Raw genomic sequence first — 15808 nt, 5'->3', positions numbered from 1 at the left:
CTGCAAAAATATGGAATCGTCATGATTAAAAAAGGACAGAAGAAAAAAAACACAGAAATGAACCAGAAAAACTACTAAATAACATCACTCACGCAGTTGTTTCCTTTCAAACTCCATTTTATTGAGTTTGGCGGTTGTCTCACAGATGGACTCGTGGAGAACGCGGTTCTCTTTCTCCACATCCTTCACCCGGGCTTCAGCGCCGACCTGGCATCGCTGACGCAGAGACGATACCGTCTGGCCCAGGTGCTTGTTCTCCTGCTCCAGACCCTTCAGCTGGAGAAGAGACAGAGATTTAATGGCTGCCCTTAGGTCATGTTTAGATTTACTCATCAATTTTAGGGCACTCATCTTTATGAAACCTCATTGCTCTGTGTTCTGTGACTTTATAATAAGACTGGAGAAAGATTTAAGAACTGAAAAGGAAGCTCCAACGTTCTGATTCCAGTTTCAGTTTAGTTTGATTAAAGAAAAACTAAGTTAAAAAAGGGAGCGTGTGAGTAACATTTGAGCAAATTTGATTTAAATATGTATTTCAAAACTGCACTGCAGTGGTTACATGTCATTGTGCAGCTGGACAGAATTACCCACAGTAATCTGTGAATGCAGCTTGTTGTGTTTTCTCTGCCTTTGTAGCTGATCAAAGCCGGATTTTACAAATCAGATGGTTAAACTAATCAAAGGTGTCAGATTTAGGTCTAACAGCGATAAAGTCCCTGCAGACACGCAGTGAGTGACTGTATCTGGGCCACAGAGTGCCAGAAATCTGTGTAGTCAATAAAACATAGTGGTAGTTCGACTTTTTTTTTTTTTTGAGCCAAATGCAAATCAGCTGCACAAAGATTGCTCTCAGGAAAAACTCTGTATCAACTTGAGTAAATTATACAGCTTAGTCATGCTCTTTTCTCGGAGTTTCCTGGACCGAGAATCAATGATGGTTTTGTAGATAGAGCAGCATGTATGACGCACAGTCTCAAAGCCCCTTTTGTCTGACTGTGCTGGTGTAACTGACCATATGTTTGTCCAGGATACATGCTGCAATATTAACTGTATTTCAAAGTGCATAAATGCTTCATGTGATTATAGTCACTCTCAGAAAAGTTGGTCTCTGGAACATTAGGCTCACTGCGCAAACTTGTTCTGCCATTTTGACCGAATCAGTCAATGATTTAACATTGAACAAAAATGTGGCACACAGAACTCAACATACGTCTATAAATACTTTCTACTGCTGCAAAAACAAGAATACTGTGCATATATACACACACACACACACACACACACACACACACACACACACACACACACACACACACACACACACACACACACACACACACACACACACACACACACACACTAGTGCTGTCAAAAATATCGCGTTATTAAGGCGTTAACGCAAATCAATTTTAACGGGGTCATTTTTTTTAGCGCGCGATTAACGTTCTTTGTGACCTAGTGAACTTGTAGTTTTTTATAAGCTGTGGCCACTGCTAGTAACGTTACAAAAACTACAGGATCCGATTGTAAACCACAAACAAAACAATAGGCACGTCTCACACATGTTTTGGTCTCGCCTGCTCGCTAGCTGTGAAAGTGTAGGTGGATGTCAAGTGTGAAATGCCGAAATGGATGCGAACAAGATTCTGAATAGAGAGTTTAGTTTCAAAAAGTTGCCCGATGGGTCGACTGACAAGACCAAAGTTTGGACAGAGGCATATGGATACCGCAACTAAAAACAAGCTTACTGCTGCCATAGCCAAGTAATGTTCATTGTTTCTGGAGAGAAATAAGAGGCTGCGTTGATAAGCCTCTGGTGAATAAACAGAAGAGCATCATAGTCTGACTGCTTGTATGTTCAGAGGAAACTTAAGAAAGGAAAGTTTAAGCCATGGTTTAACTGCACTATAGGCTGAGTCCTAGTTTACAATGATGTGCACTTTGTAACTTTATTTTGTATCACCCTGTTTTGATCCCTCAGAAAGGGTTGTTGAAGGGGCTTTTTTGTAACCAGGCATTTATTTTTTTGTCATCTGTTTATTGACAGTGTTAAATTGTGTGAGATTTGATTCATTCAAATGTGAATGACTGCTCAAAGTGAGAATGTTAGTGTGAAATATAACACTACACATTGTTTTCAATAAAAAACATTTGCACAAAGCGAGCCGATCCACTTTTCCATGTTGATAACAGTATTAAAATGATAATTAATGGGACATTTAGAATAGATAAAAATGTGGGATTAATTTGCGATTAATCGCGAGTTAACTATGACATTTATTCGATTAATCGCGATTAAATATTTTAATCGATTGACAGCACTAATATATACACACACGTGTGCGTGTGCATGTGCGTGTGTGTGCGTGTGCGTGTCAGGGCATGCTTATCTCCCAATTCAATACTATCACAAAAGTATTAGGATTTTTAAGTGTTATGTTTCCATATTAGACGCTTTTTTTATTATTATTTTCTAACACCATGGGAAGTAGATGAATCATAGACTTCTAGAGACTGTTTATGATGAGTCATATTTCCCAAAACAATGCAAATCACATGTCAGTCAGTCTTTCTGAGTATAATTTCAGCAGCGTCCTTGCTATACAGCATATAAACGTGGTACATAAAATAAGTTTTGAAGTAAACTGCTACATGTAGCTGCTCCTGTTCATCAAGCTGGTGCCATAAGAAAATAACAAATAAAATAAGATGTCAAGACAAAATGAGTAGAGCCTCTGAAAGCTGCACAATGTCTCCACCTATTGATGGCTGTAAATCTGAATATGAGTTTTGATCCTTTGAGGTTGCTGTAGCAGATGTTTAAGCTGCAGAGTAGCAGACTGAGTTAGCAATTTCAAGTCAGCAGCTAATAGTCTGTTTCCTCACAGCAGAGGAAATATGCCTGTAAGCATGAGCACGCATTTCATGTCGTGTGTGAGTGTGCGTGTGTGTGTCATACCTGTCTCTCAGAGTTTTCCCTGAGTGTTTCCAGAGTCTTCTCTAGTAAAGCCTTCTCCTTCATCAGGTCAGTACTGAGGGACTCAGCGCTGCGGAGCGACTCTCTGTCTGCTGTCAGTTCGCTGTCCAGCTTCTCCAACTACAAACAATGATCGAAGTATCATTTTAAAATGGCGCATCATCTTCACTGGCTTTTAATGTTTTCTCAGTAATAACTGTCAAATAATTAGGTACTATTTCGTGATTATTTGTCCATTCCGTTACTGACATGATGATACACTGCAGATATTCTCTCATTACATCCTATGACGCAGCGTTTCCTGTACTGTGGTGCTAGTATTACATAGTGTGAGTTACCCTGTGATTCCCAGTCATAAAGAAGCTGGTGCAATTATTTATCTGCAATACAAACATATAATACATCACCTCATTCTGTCACAACTCTGCAGACAAACCCACAGGTTAATTTCCGCACACACAGACAGACGCATATTAAATGAGACTATTTCTGTTGTTGGAGTCTACCAGAGGCTGCATTCACATTTTAATGTGTTTTGGCTCTGGACCTCAAGTCACTCAGAAATAAATTTCTCACTTTGGATTTTTCTTTGTGAGAGAAAAACACAATTTCATGCTTTTTATTCAGAGGGCAGAGAGAGGGGCTTATGTTTCTGAAAATAGCCGAGAGACTTCTTTAGAAAGGGGCGTTCGAGAGTCAAAGACTGGAAAAGAAAAGGCAATGCAGGGCTGCCTGGATTTACAGCTTTGCTTTCATCCTCCTATCCACCCCTCTCTATACTCTCTCCTTCTTTCTCTTCTATTATTTCTCACTGTTAATGTGTGAAAAGGCCTAAGGCACAGTGTTAGGGTGATATACTATGGGGGAGTGCTGGTCCAATATGCTAATCTTGGTGGTGACCCTGATGAGGGGCAAAAAAATAAACTAAACTGAACTTAGCAGTTTTGTTTTGCTAATATATGTACCACAACCGTGTTCTAGCTTACAGATGGAGACTGTCCAACAAAGCTGCTTTCCAAAAAAGTGTTTCTCATAATGCACCACTTACTTTCCATGAAATCTGCAGGCTTACAACTTATTTTCCTTGAAAATAGACGACTAATGAAATGAGGAAGTGTTAGGAGTATATCTGTGTGTGTATTGTTGCTATTTAGATATGAAGAAGAAAGAAGAAAAAGAAGAAATGACTTAGAACTGTCAACCTAACCCATATCCAACCAATGACAAACACTTCAATGCACAGTTGGATGCTTACTTTCTGGTTCAATCTCTGGTTTTCCTGGTTGACTTTGGCCAGTTTTGCCATAGTGTCCTGACTGGCTGCACCTCTGAGTTCCTCCACAGTCTTCAGCAGGGTCTGGTTGTCTTTCTCCAGCTTCAACAGGCGGCTCGAGGTCAGCTCATTCACCTCTTCGCCCAGGGACTTCTGAGGGACTGAATCAATTAGGGCAAGAAAATGTGGATTATACATCAATGTTTTAATAAATACTAAAATACCAAAAAATAATCTTAAAAAAATAAATAAATCCAAAGCCCTAGAGTCAAACTTTACAGGTCTTAAAGCTTTTAAAGTGTTATTCAACAAACACCCCCGACCCCACCCGCTGACAAACACACACACAAAGTCTTTACCCAGATCCCTGGCTAGTTAAACCTCTTAACAGCTTTTTTATCCAAACACACAGATTATCCGCCAAGAGCCACTGAATATTAATTACAGGTCTTAACCGAGTGGAAAGAAAACCCAGTGGAGGCTGGCAAATGCAGAAGGTCCATGGAGATGAGACCAGGGCAAAGAGCCAATGATCAAAGCCCGTCTGTTGGCTGTCTGAAGCCCTCAACCTGGTCAACTCAGGTGACTGTCAGCCTCATGATAATACAACAACATCCCACTCTTTGCTTTCCTAAACACTCATCTTCGCATTAGATTTTTCATTCTCGCTGCCAGCCAACACACAGAAACTTGTTCCTGTTCTCTGGTTTTCAAAAGATCCTTGGCTCTATCATCTTCTTACTTTCGGTCAGCTCTGGTGTCTTTGATAGTTGCTCCAGCTCCCAACCCAGGTGCAGGGACTCGTCCATGCTCTGCTTCTGAGCCATTTCAAGCACAAGGTTCTCCTCCAGCAGCTCCTCCATACGCTTACGGTCCATGTCCCGTTCCTCGAGATAGAAGAGATAGATGGTGTGTTGAGATAAACATATCCTGAGCACATGACTGCTGAAACGACTGCCCTGACTTCAGCTCTCTGACTTTGACTCTGATTACACTCAAATCTCAGCTCTCTGCACTGCAACATTGATCCACAAATCCATCATCTCACCATCTCCAGGTCATGGATCTTAGATTTGAGCTGCAGATTCTCTTTCTCCAGGAGATGCAGTTTGTCAGACCGGGTCCGGGTAGCATCCAGCTGCTCCTCCAACATGGCCTTAGTCTCCAACAGGATCTGGTTGTCCTCCTTTAGCTCCTACAGAAACCACGAACAGAGAATACAAGTTAAACAACACAACAAGCAAAACAAAAGCACTGTGGCTAGTAAAAAGCTTGCTTTGGAGATGTCCTCCTCAGAAAATGCTTATTACTATTTTTATTAGCTGCAGTATTACCAGAATCAGCAGCAACAGTTTCAGTAGTAACTGTAAGCAGAAATAGTAGCATGTAGAGTATGCTGTATGTTATTAATACACATATATTCTTAAGGTCAGGAGATTTTTATTAAATATGCATGTTTGCATACACTTGGCACCAAATAGAAGAGGTTTCAAATAATTTATATAATTTGGTTGTCTAAAATAAAGTATTAGGTTGGACATGCAGTTTATATTCAAGAAACTACCACTTCTGCTGTATTTATGACTTAACGCTAAAACACTTGCATTCTGCCCTGCATCATAACATTATGCAGCATGGACAGTGGCCGGCATCTTGCATACTGGTCACATGTTTGAAGTAATGCTTTGTGTACGTTGTACCTCAACCCGGGCCTTGTAAAACTCAATGTCGTGAAGTTTCTCCTTGTATCGGCTCAGCTCGCTCTCCAGTTTGTCGACACGGATCGCTTTCTCTCTGAGCGCGTCCAGCTCGTCGCGATAGGCCCGAGCAGACCGAGCGTCTGACAGCAACTGGTAGCTCTGCAGAGGTTGGCAGCCAAACACAGAGTATGAATATGTGGGAATAAGTATTCTGAAAATACCGCCCCCCCCCCCCAAAAAAAAGCCCTCACAACTGTATACATCTAAAACTACAGATTCATTTCAGGGGTCAATGGCTCTATAAGTGAGTCTTGTCTTTCACATAATCAGATAAAGAACAGAACAAACTCCATACCAATTATTGCGAACAGGCAGCCACACACACGCACACACAAAAAAAAACAGCCCTCCATGTCCTGAACTCATCCACCTTGTTTACAGCATTAAGTCAGCCTGACGCTCACAAATCAAAAGCCATGTGAAGCTGTTGCTAGACTAAAGATAGCCCTAATAGCCCCTAATGAGCTAAGTCTGATTAGTGTCTGGCACGGCTGCAGAAACAAAGTACTTAGAGTGGGGAATAGCAGGTGAAGTCATATGAATCTTTGTGTGTATGTAGGTGTGTGAGGGCCGCTGTGACTTGACACTGCGTTACCTCTTGCTGAAGCTTTTTGAGCTCCACTTCCATGTTCTCAAGCTCCTGCCTGGTGTCCAAAAGCTGCTCACTCTTCTCCTCTCTGGAAAAAAGAGGAAGAGTAAGACCGGTTAAACAAGGAGCAATGGAAAAAGTCAGAACAGAGATCCAGATTTCTCTGTAGCAAAAAAGAAAACCATGATGTTTTTGTGTCTCTGGTCATATGATTAAGTCAAAGCCTTACAAAGAAAATCATGTGGCAAGTTTTTTTTAAGTGTGTTTGCATGTGTGTGTATCAGTCTGAATATTAACAAGGAAATTCCTTTAGGGCACTTTCCATTTCAGAGCTTGCAGCTGAATCGTTTAATGGTAGAAACCTATTGGCACAGTTGCAGAGAATGATTACATTTCACGTAATCTGCCTCAATATCTTCACCATTAACTTAACTTTCAGCACTATAAGTTCAATAGTTTGGCAGTTTGTACATTTTTTGAATCTGTTTGATCCGTTTCAATAAATTACTGCTGTTAATCATGCAAGTTACAAACATCTGTGTCAGTTATACAGTGACGACTAAACTAAAGACTAAAAATACTCAAAAGCAATCCTACTGTAGTATTTGGGGGTCATTAGGGTGTATTTCTAGGGACGCAAGTGATCGATTTCAGCCATTGTTTTTCATAAAGAGGTTTCTTCGTTTAAAACCTGCTGCAGTGACACACAGGCAACACCCCATTGAGTATAAGATGCCTTTGTTGGCAAGTTAGAAAAATCAGCAACTCACATGTTGATTTCAAGACTTCAATCAACCCACTAACCCATTTCTTAAGTAAAAATAACCCATTATATTTGAGGTGCTTGAGCCATGGAGGGAAGGATACAATGTGTGTCTGTGCCTTCAGTACGGCTACAAACAACCAACCTCCTTCTACCGGACATCTCTGTCAGCACAACACTCAATGATAAACAGAAGGGGAAAGACAGCAGTTGAAAACAACTGAAGAAAAGAGGACCCTGTGACTACTTGGGGGGTAAACATATGCAAATGTGCCCCCGAGGCTCAAACCTACATTTTCCTTTATTCTGGAAAAACAACTGCAACAGATAAGATTAAAGACAAAGAGAAGTTTTATATCCGGTTGTGTAAGTGGCACAAAACACAGAATTAAATCTCTCGTTCTTTCACCCTCAATAATAGGGTCTTGCTATTTGCTATCTAGCACTCTCCTGTATCATTTGTTTAAGTGACAGCGAAATAGGGCAGCCTGACATTTGCTGTCTATGTGAGTTTGTGTGTGTGTGCAAATTCTCCAGGCTCCTAGCACAGAGGGAGAATGTGTCACAATGCTTTGAAGGAAAACAACTGCATTCCCGAGATGCTGTTCTGTTTCTGTGTGTGTGTGTGTGCGTGTGTGCGTGTGTGTGTGTGTGTGTGTGTGTGTGTGTGTGTGTGTGTGTGTGTGTGTGTGTGTGTGTGTGTGTGTGTTGCATGAAAACGCTCCACTGAACATCTGATGGCCTATTTGATTACAGCTCTCTGGAGTCTCGAGGTGCATCTCAATAAGGAAACCGCATCCTTCTTTTCATGCTCTCCCATTTATCTTCCTGCCACAGCGAGGATTATTTGGGAAGTTGGAGTCAATATGCAGGCAGGATATTTACCCATTTCTGTTTTTGTTTCATCAGTTAACCCCCTCCAACTAACTCCCCTTTCCAAATCACAAACACCTGTCAACTCTAGGCAGATCAGCTCTGGGCTCATATCATGGATGCAGCTGGCTCTGCTGCTTGTGTTACTGGTTTAACACGTGTTGCATCTGCGCAGGCACAGGTACAAACACTTGTATGTGCTGATATATTGAAAAGGGAATAAAGGTGGCCTTTATACCTGAACTTTGTCTATACAATACAATGTTTCTTATCTATAACAGCATGTCAAGGAAAAGAGGAATATGAATCGATCTTAAAGTTGTCTGTTAAACCTGTGCTCCTTATGAAATTAATAAAAACAATTAATAACATTACGACCATATCAAATGAAAGATCTACATTACTGACCTTCAATGTTCAATTCTGCAATAAACAGATCATGCATTCAATGAAGTAGTCCTGCAGGAACATGTGTTGGTAGAACAAGGACTAAGGGCTACTTAGTGATCTACTGACATTCAGGTTGTACTGGTTGATTGAACACAAACTCTGAAACTCTTTGCATTAGTGAAACTAAATGGAGATTCCATGGCTAATGAATGGAGAAAATATTATTTTGAAATGGGAATTGGGCTAAAACTCATTGAGGAATAGCAGCTGTAAAACTGACTCTGAATGCTTTTCATGGGTATGAATTCAGTGAGGTTCAGTGGGAGGAGCAAAAGCAGCCAAGACGCAGTAGCTTTAACAGACACATTAACAAGCAGACCACTGTGGGAACAATGAAACATAGCCCCAGGCTCTGACCTGGTCTGCTTCAGACACACAGACACACACAGTAGACACACACATCTACATTTGTATGCAGAGACAGTATCTGTGTATGCGCAGGCACCCAGATATAACTAAGTCACTCCTCTTCTGACCTGAGAGAAGAAACCCCAATCATGTGACCAGACTACATCAGCGTGGACAGACTAAAAGCTATGTTTGTCCCTTGTCTGGCTTATCACATGACAATATTTTTTCAATCAGAGACACCACAGCAACAAGTAAAGAACAACATAGCAACCAACAAACAAAATAACTCATTGACTTGCCGAGTGTTGTTCTGTGGCCCTATTTTGGTCTACTGAAGAAATCATTATAATTTAGGTCAAGGAAGTATAAGAGAGATGTCAACAGTGATGAATGTCGGACCTTTTCAGCGCGAGAACCACAATGAATGAAGGCGAAGATGCTTTTCACTCTTTTCATGTGCCCAAGTAGGGGCGACCTGCACTCCAAGCTACGACCAATTGTTAAAGAACCATAATTCTTGTGTTCAGCCCTCACACAGACCATTATCTGTGTAACAAAAGGAGACAGAACAATACCTTCCTGAAAATACAGGAGTGGAATGATACAGCATTTATATATGACCTAAGGCCTTTTCCAAATCATTAGGACTCATTTGACAACATTTTCAACTTTCACAATGATCGTTTCTTACATTATTTTGCAGTGGAGGACAGTAATCCTGCTATCAGTCACTATTCAAACTGGAATTTATTTGCAAACATCTTGAAATGGCAGATGGTTTTGAGCAGTTCTGACAAAACTCTTCTTTAATATTTTTAAAAGCCAGTACAGGTTTTGGGTTACAGTCTGGAAATCAGAGCCACTCAAGTGTACAAATGATTTCCTTGATGTAGGAGCTACATGTTTTCTGACCTGACAGAGACGGTCACTGAAATCTAATCCAAGATAAGCTTCAGTGGGAACATAATCTTGAAAAACACTGTATAAAAGAAGGACAGATTGTGAAGTAATCAACACCTGAATAACCTTTTTACAGCAAAACAGTTCCTGCCTAAGCATTCGGTATCAACACCAACATCATGACTCCAAGCCAGTCGTTCGATATTGTATTTGTGCAACATTGAAATACTTCCCATTATCAGAAGGGGCTCCTTTTCTTCTGAGCTGTGCTGACCATTAAGCCTTTGTCTGGCAAGGGATTATAGCACTTTAAAAAGGAAGTTCTATTATTCATAGGCAGAATTTAAAAGGCCTCGCCGAGGTTTGTGAAGGGGGTTAACTTTGTGTGGTGCAGTGTGACATCACAGCAGCCTGGTACTGCGTGAGTAATAAATGTAGGGAGGAAATGGACTGCTGGACGCTTCCTCTCAGCATTGTCACTATTCTTTCAGCATCATATCTGAGGCTTGAATACAGCCATTAAATCTCCCAATAACCACAGAGGAATGATAACCCAAAACACACAATTTCGAAACCTCCTTGGTTTGTCAACATTGTTTAATTTAAAGGATGTAACTAGTCAGGCCCTCTACAGTGTAAACAGCATCCAATCATAAATATGTCAAAAATGTCAGAGACTGCAGTGTCCCTTGGGTCTTTGCTTCATTTCTTCCTCTCCCTCATTTCCTGTCATCTCTCCACAATCGCTGTCTAATAAAAGCATAAAATCCGAAATAAATATATCACTGCTAAAAAAAAGTTGAAGGACAATGATACAGTCCAGATATTAGGGTATCCACAAAAACAATTCAAACTCACAAATTATAGAACTCGAACTCAAATTCAAATTCACGATGAAGAAATTTCGGAATTTGTGAGCAGGTACAGTAAAATGTATTTTAAGTACATGGATGACAGACGCCTGTATTCCAGCTGATGTTGAAAGAAGTACAAGTACAGTGAGGACGTGACATCATTGTCATCATGAACTAGCCAATGACGATCTGGTACTTCAAGTTCCCATTTCAGACTGAAACAGAGAAGTAACGAGGGGAAACTACAGTAGTTAAACAAATGGCCTTTTTGTACGTGATTCTTTAGCTCGTCTAGGGCCGACTACGGAGACTGAAGCAGGTGTTGTTTCTGTTTTTGTTCATTCTGCCCTCTTTGCCCAACTTATTTATCAAGCTTGATAAAGCCATGTCACTCACAGTTCCTGTCGAAGGCGTCTGATCTTGGCCTTGGCATCAGCCAACTCCACAGAGAGGTGCTGTCGACTTTCCGTCCTCCTCATACTGGGGGAGTCACCGGGAGACTGGGTTGGACAGGGAGCCAGTGGAGACAGCTGTATGCAGTCTCTCTCCTGGGTTAATTCCACTATAGTCTAGAAAGAGGGGGAAAAAGGAGGGCAGGCTGTGAGATTTCTAGTTCCCATTAAGAGAAGTCAGGCTGTTTGTGTTCACATTTGGGTTCTAAAGTGCCAGAATCAGGAAAAAACAAACACAATACAAAGAGTGCAGAAACAGAAATCTAATTCTGAATGTGTACTCAGGGTATTCTGTAGAGAATTAATCAGCTTTTCTATTTTCTGAAACAGCAGCAGTCAGACGCAGGATTCAACAGAGGCAAAAACGAGAGCAGATCCATTGATTCACTCAAAGCACCCCCACCGCCCAAAACTAGAACACAGGTTAGGGCAAAAAGTACATCCAGTCTCACGCGCAGACTATTTTGATCTATGCCTGTGAAAGGAAATGGGATTTTAATTGAGAGCGGCTGGACTGCACAGTGATAATCTGGAGGCTATTAGAACCCCCAACATACGCACACACAAAAATACACACAACGACCAGCTATATCAGTCGTGGGCATCTGCACCCTATGGGCTGGAAACTCATTTAATGACGCATAAAACACACACACACACACACACACACAATCCATGAGACAGTTAACAGTTTCAACTCTTCCTTCCTGAGGTTGCTCTCTTGTGGTCACAGCAAAAAAAGAAGTTTCCACGTAACCTTATTAGAATCAGTCCATCATTTTCATTAGCAATATTTTGATCGTAGAACTGTAACACACATCCACAAACACGCATATGTACACGACCCCACACACACCCAAAGGAAGAGAGTAGAAAAAGATGTTCTTTGCCCTGTTGTACTTTGCATTGTTGTACGTTGCCTTAAATATAGGAAGGCTCAACAAATCTGTATGAATTGATACGAAAGCAAAATATACGTCATTACCTCCAACTGTGTGTCCCTTTCATCCACTAGGTGTTTGAGGTGGAAAGCCAGGTTTCTGGAGAGGCTGTCCAGGTCCTCAGGAGGCATTTCCCCACTTTCTAACCACTGCAAGTCCACTACATTCTCCTGATTATGAGTCACCTAAAATCACAAGAATTATATCATCAGTAACAAGATTTTATCCCGTGATGTAGAGAAAAAGACTGCTCAATGTGCATTCAGATTTTGCATGCCAAAGGAGGTCTCAGATGTTAAATATTTAACTCTCTAGTTTGGTTTACAATAGAGGAGAACTACCTCTTGGATGTGGGATGCTATGGCCGCTTTGGTGTCAAAGTCCAGAGTCTGGATACGCTCAATGTACTCTTCCTTCTTCTCACACTGTAAACAAAGGTGGCACGGGGTGGAGGAGAGGAGAGGAGAGGAGAGGAGAGGAGAGGAGAGGAGAGGAGAGGAGAGGAGAGGAGAGGAGAGGAGAGGTTTAGGTGGGTTGGGGGTTAACTGGAGGTTAGTAGACCAGCACTGCGGACAAGGCAAAAGCTGCTCTGATATACAGGTTTCCAGGAAGCAGTAGCTGTATTGAGGAAAGTAGTCTAGTCTTTAAATAAAATCTTATTATTTGGCTCAGACAAAGATCATTTCTCTCTCTTTCTGGTTGAAAAACAAGGCTGGGAACTAAAGATGCAAACTCCTTTTCACTGAGATGATTCGTATTCAGCTCCAGGTACTGCTTTGCTTAATGCAAGCTTGGTGTAGACATAATATTAGGTCAGAGTTATTCACATGAACTATGGTGTCTTTTTGCTAAAACAATAGAGCTGTTGAAAGGTCATTGCTCTTGTTTGTAATGCAATGAGCAAGAGCTGAATGGGGCTTTGTCACGAGACAGGAAAGGTCTGCTTCACCATTCATTACACAGCATTAGCTGTTCACTAATGTTAGAGTTCACTCATTTTATCAAAGGGAGCAAATGGCTGTGATCAAGGGAGGCTGGATCAAATGGAGCTTTTCTCCAAATCAAGATTTGTAGCTTTGGAATTAGATTGCTACAAGATGACCAATAAAATAACAAATCAGCAACTAGCTCAGTTGAAGTCTGAATGCCATCTGTTATGAACTTGTTTGGTTCCTGTTCCTTGAAACCTGGATTACATAAGCATATGTGAAGTGTTTGTGTGTACTAAACTGCGTTCTTACCTGGACGGCACAGCCTAGCAGCAGAAGCAACAGTTTCTTCATCTCCTCCAGACCTTGCTCTAAAGAAAAAATAGACAAAGATACAGATGATTGTGACTACAGCCAGACCACTTAAAGTATGTCTGCACAAAACACCAAACAAAATGACTGTGGAGCAACACACAACATGGAATTTGCAACCATCCTAATAGTCTTGTTTCTGTTTTGTCTCATCTGATGTTCTGTTCGGCTTTTGTGGTTTAAAGTGGAGTAAAAACACACAAAGGTTGAAGAATTAATTCTGTTTATAGATGTTTATCTGATGGCGTAGGAAACATCTGCCATGAGCATGTCACCGCAAAATGAGAGTGTGGCGATTGATGGAGGGTGGTAACTGATACCTGGGTTTATATTCGTAGGTAAGTTTTACAAAGTGCTTCATAACAAAACATTCCTCCCAATTAGAGCTGAATCTCGCTCATAGCAGGTGTTTCCTTGGCAGATGCCTGCCCACTCTGGCACACGTTCAAATTATTTTCCTATAAAATTCAAGTCAAAATTTAGTTGGTCATGTTTAAAGTGCCACATTTGCCTCATTTTGGGGCAGGAAAAATCCTCCATCTATCCCACATTGACTCGCATATTACTTGCAATTAACTAAATTCTTAGGTTGTTACAGTTTCCTCTTCTAATAAAACCCCTTCCTCTTGTTACACTGCCACAATGTTTTCCACAGTGTAACAAGGTGGCAGGATGAACTTCCAGTGCTCTTCCACATGTCAGGACTTATTGTCAGAAACTGCTGAAACCCACAAACAGCTGCTAGCATGCTCAACAGGCCTGAGCTCATCTGTGGGATTTGACAACAGTAAACCAGGTGGTGCATGTGTGTCTTCCACTGACTAAGTGGCGTGGTATATGCAAGTTGTGAGCAACTGTGTCTATGTCTGTACTAGGGTTGCATTTTCCCTATTTGTAGCAGGGTGTGTCGTGTGTGTGTGTGTGATAAGCCAGCTCATCATGTGGCCCAGGGGGTAGTGAGTGCTAACACTGTCCGGCTCTAATAATAATAAATCCAATTAGTGACAGCATGTTTTCTGTGTCGGGTGGTCTGCTTGCCTCTCAGTTTAATGGACCAATCATCACAGCATGAGCAGCTAAATAGCACACAGAAAGACAATTATGATCTATGACATTACCCTTTGTGGGACTTCCTAAATTATTTCAAATAAAATCAAATTAGATGAATGAAACCACACAAATTAAATTCCCCCAAAAATTTCCAAAAAAGACTGCTGGAGAAGGAAGTCCAGTGCAAAGCTTCAATTTAGAGAGCGACAAACAGGCGCCCATGCAGTTCCTTTGGGAAAGCTCAGTCTGCCAAAACAGAGCGTGCCCCATTGACAGGATCTATCCATCAATTTTACAGAATTCTACACACAATCAAATCAACCTCTCTTCTCTTGTTCCTCTTGAATCAATAGAGACACACAAATCAAAAGAGACTTGCATGTGGTCATGATGTGGCAGGTTAAATCATCTTTTAAGTAGGAGACCAATATGACACGAGTTCACACAATTAATACTTGACCATAGACCGCAACTATTGATCAGTAATAGTTTCAGTTTAACAGACAAACCAACACTGGTAAGGTGTGCTGCTCTCCACAGAATGAAACTTTGATCATGTTGTGCTTTTGACCACGGCCCAATCAGTGATATCACAGCAGGTTATTTTCCCTTACAGCTGGTGGAAAACTGTTTTTTTCCTCTGTCTGTGATTTCCCTGGTTAATGTTTGATGCTTCTATTCAATATGGAAATCCATCTGTAATTGTACTTGCTTCTACTGTAGCCAAGGAAAGATGGTGGATTTGCTTTTTCTAGGCCCCAGGGAGACTTAGCTTTGATGAGGCCATCACAGCTAAAGCAATGCAAGGAAACCATGTACAATCTGCTCAAGAAGTCTGGATGAGAGTGCAGGCAATGGCCATACTTGTACAGTCCATCCCCATGTTTAACAGTTGGAAAGGTGCTCATTTCACAAAATTCTGCACTCTTTTTTCTCAAAACATACCTTTACTCATTGCGGCCAAAAAGTTTTTCCAAAATGCATCAGGCTTGTTTAGACAGTCCTTCGCAAGCTCCTGATGCAAAATTTTGTGGTGAGGATGCAGGAAAGATTTTCTTCTGGTGACTCTTCCATGAAAGTCACATTTATGCAGGTGCTGCTGCACCGTGGAACAGTGTACTAACACTCCAGGATCTGCTAAATCATCCTGAAGGTCGTTTTTTTTAATATATACAATTTTAGTACAAAACAATTATTTCTAGAAAATATTTTGTCAACCGAGGTCAAGGTTGTGGGCAGTCATCCACTATGATGGTGTGCAATCAAGCGGATGT

At 41.1% G+C, this 15808-nt stretch overlaps 1 protein-coding gene across 6 annotated transcripts in view; it reads right to left on the bottom strand.

The window, feature by feature from the left end:
• The window catches only part of ccdc88ab (coiled-coil domain containing 88Ab), a 65586-nt gene that overhangs the window by 19467 nt on the left and 30311 nt on the right, over nucleotides 1–15808 (bottom strand). For all 6 annotated transcript variants that reach the window (XR_011603014.1, XM_070978431.1, XM_070978434.1 and 3 more), the window contains exons 5-15: nucleotides 13425–13483; nucleotides 12525–12608; nucleotides 12228–12368; nucleotides 11187–11359; nucleotides 6606–6687; nucleotides 5951–6109; nucleotides 5299–5445; nucleotides 4993–5137; nucleotides 4233–4411; nucleotides 2960–3097; nucleotides 93–276 (exon numbers count right to left, since the gene is read on the bottom strand). Coding sequence is in view for 5 of the 6 variants with exons in the window: in XM_070978431.1 (XP_070834532.1) it covers nucleotides 93–276; nucleotides 2960–3097; nucleotides 4233–4411; nucleotides 4993–5137; nucleotides 5299–5445; nucleotides 5951–6109; nucleotides 6606–6687; nucleotides 11187–11359; nucleotides 12228–12368; nucleotides 12525–12608; nucleotides 13425–13483 (1491 nt within the window). In the remaining variant the exon portion in view is untranslated. The remainder of the gene's footprint in view (nucleotides 1–92; nucleotides 277–2959; nucleotides 3098–4232; nucleotides 4412–4992; nucleotides 5138–5298; nucleotides 5446–5950; nucleotides 6110–6605; nucleotides 6688–11186; nucleotides 11360–12227; nucleotides 12369–12524; nucleotides 12609–13424; nucleotides 13484–15808) is intronic.

This window comes from Chaetodon trifascialis, chromosome 13 (assembly GCF_039877785.1).
Source record: "Chaetodon trifascialis isolate fChaTrf1 chromosome 13, fChaTrf1.hap1, whole genome shotgun sequence".
NCBI lineage: Eukaryota > Metazoa > Chordata > Actinopteri > Chaetodontiformes > Chaetodontidae > Chaetodon > Chaetodon trifascialis.
The sequence above is the reverse complement of the archived record's forward strand: the minus strand, read 5'-3'. Positions and strand labels throughout refer to the sequence as shown.